The 8,540-nt window shown below is 38.1% G+C and overlaps 1 protein-coding gene across 1 annotated transcript; it reads left to right on the top strand.

The window, feature by feature from the left end:
* The first annotated feature begins 3,855 nt into the window (after positions 1–3,855).
* Positions 3,856–7,278, top strand: LOC135231656 (olfactory receptor 5M8-like). Its single transcript, XM_064288077.1, has one exon. It carries the CDS (start codon positions 3,981–3,983, stop codon positions 4,812–4,814), a length of 834 nt encoding a protein of 277 aa, XP_064144147.1. The 5' UTR covers positions 3,856–3,980; the 3' UTR covers positions 4,815–7,278.
* The last annotated feature ends 1,262 nt before the right edge of the window (positions 7,279–8,540 follow it).

Consider the following 8,540-nt stretch of genomic DNA (forward strand, 5'->3'; position numbering starts at 1 on the left):
TGTAGAAAGAGACAATGGAAAAGCTCAATCTCATCAGTCAGAGCAAGGCCAGGGGCCGAATGTGGAACAGACCATCAATTGCTCATATGCAAGTTCAAGCTGAAACTGAAGAAAATCAGAACAAGTCCACGAGAGCCAAAATATGACCTTGAGTATATCCCACCTGAATTTAGAGACCATCTGAAGGATACATTTGACACATTGAACACTAGTGACCGAAGACCAGACCAATTGCGGAATGACATCAAGGACGTCACCCATGGAGAAAGCAAGAGGTCATTGAAAAGACAGGAAAGAAGGAAAAGACCAAGATGGATGTCAGGGGAGACTCTGAAACTTGCTCTTGAGCATCGAGCAGCTAAAGCAAAAGGAAGAATTGATGAAGTAAAAGAACGGAACAGAAATTTCAAAGGGCCTCTCGAGAAGACAAAGTAAAGTATTATAATGACATGTGCAAAAAGCTGGAGATGGAAAACCAAAAAGGAAGAGCACGTTTGGCATTTCTCAAGCTGAAAGAACTGAAGAAAAAATTCAAGCCTTGAGTTGCAATAGTGAAGGATTCTATGGGGAAAATATTAAACACCACAGGAAGCACCCAAAGAAGATTTAAGGAACGCATACATATGAACCTACAAATATGTAGACCTAGCCTTCTGTGGCCCCAATGATACAGACAGAGAGAGAGAGAGAAATAATACACACACACACACAAATAGAGAGATGTTGTCTTAGTCATCTAGTGCTGCTATGATAGAAATACCACAACTGAATGGCTTTAACAAAGAGAAATTTATTTTCTCACAATCTAGTAGGCTAGAAGTCCAAGTTCAGGGTATCAGCTCCAGTGGAAGGCTTTCTTTGTGAGCTCTGGAGGAAGGTCAATCTTCCCTTGGACTAGGTCTTCTCTCTGCAGGAACCCTGGATCCAAAGGACTTGCTCTGCTCCCAGCACTGCTTTCTTGGTGGTATGAGGTCCCCAACTCTCTGTTTACTTCCTTTTCCTTATATCTCTTGTAAGATAAAAGGTGGTGCAGAACACATCCCAGGGAAACTCCTTTTACTTTGAATCAGGGATGTGACCAGAGCAAGGGTGTTACATCCCAACCTAATCCTCTTTAATCACAGGCAGAGATTATGATTTATAACACAGAGGAAAATCACAAAATGTAGGACAACCACACAATCCCGGGAATCATGGCCTAACAAAGTTGACACATATTTTTGGAGGACACAATTCAATTCATGACAGATGCCAATACATCATCCTTCTACAAATGATACCTCCTATTATATGAAAAGCTCTTCAGTTTTGCAAAACACCTCAGTATGTTCACTAGGCAAAGCTGAATTACAGCTAAGCTTAAACATATGAGCCAACAAAAGGTGAACTGCTCTGAATAATATTGATTAGAAAAAGTGGACTTCTTGAGACAGGTGAGAAATAAGAGGGAAGAAAATAGAGGGCGATGCTGCGAGGTGGAAATTGAGAGTTGTAAAACACCCAGTGAAAAATCCCCTGTGGCTGAAGTCCAGGTGGGGGATTTAAAGAATAAATATGTCTAATGTCTAAATTGGAATTTTTACTTTTTTTGCAATAAATGTCTTTCACCTGCCTTCCATAGAGTTGTCATGCCATGTGGCATGTGTGTTTGTGTATTTGAGAATATTTTGTGTTTCTTAATGGCACGGAGCCCTGGAGGCACAGTGATTAAGAGCTGGGTTGTTAACCAAAAGGTCAGGAGTTCAAATGCACCAGCCACTCCTTGAAAAACTTATGGAGCAGTTCTACTCTGTCCTATATATAGGGTTGCTATGAGTTGATTTTTTTTTTTTTTTTTTGAGTTGATTTCACTCAATGGCAATGGGTTTGGTTTTTCTATTTGTTTTTATGGCATGGAATATGTGAAAAGGAGGTTCAAGGCAATTTTAAGGTTTCAAGAGGCTGACATATGGATTAGCTGAGTATTTCATAACAATTTGTAAGTCATAGCATAGCCCTTGGGCATAAACCCTGAGAGGTTAACTTAATTATAATTAATAATCATCACTGCAATTAGTTTTATCTTATTTTTAGGGCAGTCAACTCTATAGTAACATTGAACTCTGATCCTATAGTGTAAGTATTAGCTGAATAATGATTTCAGTCTTTGTGAGGGCAAAACTAGATAACAGTCACTTAAATTAGAAGTTTATTTCCCATTTATGTAAAATTCTGAGCTGGCATATCAGTTCATCTCTGCAAAGATTTTAGGAACTCTGATCTACTCATTCTTATTTTTCTGCTATCTCTAAAGAGTTGATCTCATTCATGTGATCTAGCATAGCTCAATACCACACCCTTACTCCAGCTAATGGGCAGGCAGACAGAGGAAGTGGAGAGTAAGTGCACTTTGTAAAGAAATGAATAAAAACTGCACACTTCTCTTTTCATCGTATTCCATTGGCGACATCCTACTCTTTGGCTATAGCAAGCCTAGCTTGAGATCAAAGACTGAAGAAGCTGGTGTGGTTGGTTTTTTTTTTTTAGCCCTCGTGGTGCAGTGTTTAAGAGATACTGCTGTTAACCAAAAGGTAGGCAGTTCGAATCCACCGGCTACTCTTTGGAAACCCTTTGGGGCAGTTCTACCCTGTCTTGTGTGGTCACTATGAGTCAGAATCAACTCCATGGCAACGGGTTTGGCTTTTTTGTTTTTGTTTTCTCAGAGCTGCTCCATTAAGACCACGTCTGGGTCCTAAGAGCTAGCACTACCCTGGATACATGGGAGGTGTCGGTTTCTAACCCAGGCTCTGTCAAATCCAGTGTCTGGCCCCGGACTATCATTTTGCTGTTCAATCTCGGTTTTCACAACCGGAGATTAACATGCTGGCCTGTATCATCTCTATGTTCTAGTTCAGGTCTGATGCTCTGAAAGATTAGATTCTCCAAAGTTTAATGGATTAATTGTAAAAAAAAAAATTAGAAGATTTTGAAAGCTGTTTTGCATGTATATTGGTATCTGTTCATGAGAAAATGTTTTCAAATATTCAGCTTTTCAAGGAATGCTGTTTCCTTCTATGTTTTTTCCAAACTAGCAGCTAAAAAAAGTGATTTCATGATATCTTACAGAGAATGAATGAAGGTGTATCTTTTAATTTATTACTTAGTGTGCATATACAAGAAAATCTAAGGGATTTTATCTGTTGTGGCCTGAAAGAAATAATTGTTATTAGGAAAAGTACTTTGGTACAACGTGCTCTACTTTGCTCAAGTTTTCTGGTAAATTCATTTAGGTAAGTGATGGGTATTTGTCTGTTTTCTTATTTCTTGGCATTCAGTGGTAAAAATTGTGGGAAAAGAAAAAAGATTGGTTTCATGTTAAAAAGTAAAATGGAAAAAATAAATTATATATGGAAATGGATAGGAAATATAACACTGGAAACTTCAAAAAAATTAAGGGGCAAAGAGAGATAAGAGGACAATTAGAAAAGAAAAATATCTGAATCTGAGTAGTGACAGAGACTCGGCAGCAGGTTTGAGTTTGCTAACTTTTAATTTGGTTCCATTTTTATTTTTTTTTTAATGGTGCAGTGGTGAAGCATTTGGCTGCTATCCGAAAGGTCGGCAGTTCAAAGCCACCGGCAGCTCCTTGAAAACACTATGGGGTAGTTCCACTCTGTCCTATAGGGTTGCTAGGGGTTGAAATCCACACTATGGTAAAGAGTTTTGGATTTTTATTAAACCGCCATTTCTAGCGTCTCCTACAGAAAAAATAGATTCATATAAGAGGAAAGAGAAAAAAATGCATAGAAAAAAACGATATTCAAAGAAAATATGAAAACATTTACCACTTAAAAATTTCTGTTCAGGCCCAAAGTTCTCATTTCCCGTCCAAGAAAATTCTGAGAAGTAACTTCACTTCAGTGAGTGAGTTAATATTCCTGGGACTAGCCAGTCACCTGGAATTAGAGATTCTCTCCTTTCTGCTCTTTCTGGCCACCTACATGGTCACAGTGACAGAGAATCTGGGTGTGATTATACTCATCCCTGTCAATGCCCGGCTCCACACACACATGTACTTTTTCCTGAGCCACTTATCCTTTGTGGATCTGTGCTTCTCCACCAATGTGACTCCAAAGATGCTGGAGATTTTCCTCTCAGAGAAGAAAACCATTTCCTATTCTGCTTGTCTGGTGCAGTGTTACTTTTTTATTGCCTTGGTCCATGTGGAGATCTATGTCTTGGCTGTGATGGCCTTTGACCGGTACATGGCCATCTGCAACCCTCTACTTTATGGCAGCAAAATGTCTAAGAGTGTCTGTACATCCCTCATCACGGTGCCTTATGTGTATGGAGCTCTCACTGGCCTGATGGAGACCATGTGGACCTACAACCTGGCCTTCTGTGGCCCCAATGAGATTAACCACTTCTACTGTGCTGACCCTCCACTGATTAAGCTGGCTTGTTCTGACACTTACAACAAAGAGACATCAATGCTTGTTGTGGCTGGGTGTAACCTTTCCTTTTCACTCCTCATTATCCTTGTTTCCTATCTTTATATTTTTCCTGCCATCCTGAGGATCCGCTCTACAGAGGGCAGACACAAAGCTTTGTCTACCTCTGGCTCCCATCTGACAGCTGTCACCATATTCTATGCAACTCTTTTTCTCATGTATCTCAGACCCCCCTCAGAGGAATCTGTGGAACAGGGGAAAATGGTGGCTATATTTTATACCACGGTTATCCCCATGTTGAACCCCATGATTTATAGCCTTAGAAATAAAGATGTGAAAGAGGCATTCACCAAACAGCTGTTGAGAAAAAAACTACTTTCTTAACACATTTCATTATTTTTTGTCCCCAAGGGTTTTTCTAGACCCATTTGTCAAGGTTTAGGACACAACCTGTGGTGAAATGGGAAACCAGGCATACCAAGGTAAAATTCTGCATTTTTTACTTATATTTTAAAACATAAACATATAAAATAAAATGTTGATTACAAAGGTTTACATGCTTGTTAGAGTCATTCATTTTGTTTGTTAGTTTTTTTCAGTTTTTTGACTTTTAGGCATCTAGTGAAATGACATTTCTAGTATCTTTGGTAGTGTGTAGGGGCATGTGGCTATTTATGGACAATGAGTTGGGTTAGAGGTCATATGTGTCACTTGTAATTTGAGCATTTAATTGTGAGAAACCCCTCTTGTTACCTTTTTTTTTCTTTCTTTCGTGGCTATCACCGAGACTTAAGATGGTATCTGCTAACTGAGTTTGGGATCTTGAGGGAGGAGACATAGAACAGAGCCCTCGGTCAACTCACAATGAAAATGTAGAATGGATGAGAAATACTCTTTGTTTTTATAAACTGCAATGTTTTCTTGACTTTTCTTGTTTCCACATCATCAAGTAGCCTGTTTTGACTTATACAAATATTAATTACACAAAATCCAAACGTGCAGAAACACAGACATAGAAAGTGAATACCCCAAACCTTCAAAGAAATTTTGGTGTTTTGTTTGTGGTCTTCTACTCTTTTTATCTGTTTTTAAATATATGTTTATGTTTAATTAAAAAAAATTATGAATATGATTTAAAATCATTAATATAAACCATTTACATAGTTTGAAATATTAAATGCTATACAAGGCCCACAAACAAATAAATCATAGGATCTCATTTCTCTTCTCCCCACTCCCAAATTCCTGTGGGTAGCACCTTCTGGTTATTATTTTTTTTCTGATACTTACCTGTATATTTTTAATTATATGCTGTATTTCTGTTTATTGGTTTTTAAACTGTGGATATCATCAATTGGTGTTATTAAAAAGAAGGTATTGACATTCTTTTACCAATTCTTGCATTCCCACTCCACCTTCACTACTTCTTTCTGCTTATGTTTACAACAGAGTCACATTTGAAGTTTTTGTTAAATCGATAGTTAATATTAAAGTTACTGTGAGTATATAAGTCGGAATCGACTCGACAGCAATGGGTTTATGTGTATATAATTAGCAATCAGGTGAGTTAAGTAATGCTCTATGAATGGAATTATTTGATTTTCACAGAGCTAATAAAACTATGGATTCCTGTATAGGGCAAAGAGTTAAGTACTTGACTACTAGCCAAAAGATTGTCACATTAAATCTGCCTAGAGGCACCTTGGAAAACAGGCCTGGTATTCAGCTTCCAGAAGGTCATAGCCTTGAAAACCCCATGCAGCCCACTTCTATTCTGATACACATGGCTTCGCTATACATTGGAATCAAGTTCATGACAACTAACAACAATACAGCAGTAGAGTTACATTTTGGAGGGAAGAAGAATCAGATACCAAGACACTGGATCAAACAATGAAATCATTTTAGGTACTGGTAAGTGTTATGAGGAAGTAAAGTAAGACAATGTGGAAGAAAATGTCAGGGTCAGAAGTGTGGGTCATGCTAATGTGTTATTCTGCATGGAAAGGGAAAGTCTTTTGGAGGAGGTGACATTGGATTGAAGCCTAAATGATGAGAAGACAAACATAAGCAGATCTTTGGGAAGCATATCCAGCAGAAATGATAACAAGTACAGTGCTTCAGGAATGAACCTGACTTGTTGGGTTAGCAGAAAAAATGACAATGTGCCTGGGGCTTAATAAAAGGGGGAAATAACAGGAGGAGTTGCAGTCAGAAAGGTGGTCCCTTTGTTTCTTGCATGACGCTGCAGATTTCCAGAGTTGACATGGCAAATGGACTGCAACTTTGTGCTTATGTGTCTGTTTTCAGTTGCTGCCACTTGATATGTGGCTGACATTCCATCAAGTTAGACAAAATGAGAGAATCAGTAATTTGCTTAACCAAGACTTATTATTATTATGATTCCTTTTGCAGCAGAGGGAATTTTATGTAACATTTAATGGCCTTTCTACTGCCAGCTCCAGGTTACCTCCACAGTCCCCCTTACCAATCGTTTCTGATTCAGCTGAGGCATTGCCCCCTTCAGCAAGATTTCTCTAATACATTTTGGCTGTGTAGTTACCACATCCAGATTCACCATGGGTTTAAAATTCTATCATTGGATTTATAACGTAGTATTGTAATTAAATGTGTGTACATCAGTTTCTTCAATTTTTCTAGGAGGAGACTGTGCCTTTTTAATCTTTTTATCTTTACTACCTTAAATTAGTGCCTGATACAGAGATGATGCTTAATGTACTTTCCTTGAATGAGTATGAAGTTGTCTATTTCTTCCTCTTTATGTATCTGCATTATCTATGACCAAATATATATATATATATTTTTCATTGTGGTAATACTGTATCCCATTCTAACATGTAATCAAGGCAGAACAGTAGATGTTCACTTTGGATTAGTAAAATCAGCTCTTTATCCCATTCTGTATGTCAGATGAATGGCCTGCTGCAATCACATTGAGGGGAATCTTTTCTTAGCGGGCTTTTAAGAATATAATTTTACTGGCACAAGACAGGGTTGATTACACACTGTTGTTGTGTGCCATCCAGCCGAATGTGACTCACAGTGGTGCTATAGTGACCCTGTGTCCTTTATCATTGGATGGACACAGATAATAGTGAACACTGAACCATAATGAAAGAATTTCAGGGAAATAATTCTGAGCAATGAATCTTCGTGACAATGCATCTTCCTTGAGATGCATTCAAAATTACATACTACTATAGGAAAACAACTTCTAGCTTTTATTGTCTTCACCGATATTTCATTTCAATCTTCATAATAATGTTATAGTTCAAAAACCAAATACATAGTGCAATAAAGTAACTTTCAAGAAATATAAACTAGGCAGACTGGGAGAGAAAAAAGGGGATGGATGAGTTATGATTTGAGGTGTTGGGCAACAGAAGGGACTCCATTACTGCTTAGACAGGAAGATATTTGATGAGAATTTGGCCAACTGGGGTCAAGAAAGTACCAAATGTGTAACAGAATAAACCCTCTTCATGATCTTCATATATTTAAGCTCACTGGGAAAACCCTGCCTGTGGACAGAAATTCATAAACTTTCTTTATGTGCAGTGAATGACTGTTTTGTGGGCTGCTTTGTCCTCACCAGCCATCCCAAGATTCACGTCACCTGTTAAGACATCCTCCTCAGCTCTTTTGCTCTTAACAAAAAAATTTGCTTCGCATCAGCACAGAATGGTGTGAAGGGAAGGAAATTGATTTTGGAGCTATTCAGCCTTGGGTCTGAATCCCAGTTCTATGACTGATTTATAAATTGTGTGAGCCTAGAAAAATTACCTCCCAGCATTATTTTATTCACCTGCAAAATGTGTATAATAACATGCATCTGGTGTGTTTTTTGTGAATAATAAATCATATGTGTAAAACACCTTTTCCTCAATTATTTGAGGCATATCTTCTCTGGGCTCAATTGTGGACCCCATGTTAGCCACTTTCTCCAAACATGGGAGTCATGACACAAAGAATAAATTAAATATGTTGATCAATCTTTCATTTGTTTAACACCACTTATGTATTAAATTCCATGTCAGACACTGTTTTTGTCATTAGCAGGTCATCTATTTCTCCCTCTTGTGACCTGCC

This window comes from Loxodonta africana, chromosome 7, assembly GCF_030014295.1.
Source record: "Loxodonta africana isolate mLoxAfr1 chromosome 7, mLoxAfr1.hap2, whole genome shotgun sequence".
NCBI lineage: Eukaryota > Metazoa > Chordata > Mammalia > Proboscidea > Elephantidae > Loxodonta > Loxodonta africana.

Coding starts and splice junctions, on each gene's coding strand:
- LOC135231656 (XM_064288077.1), top strand. CDS start 3,981: ATGGTCACAGTGACAGAGAATCTGGGTGTGATTATACTCATCCCTGTC.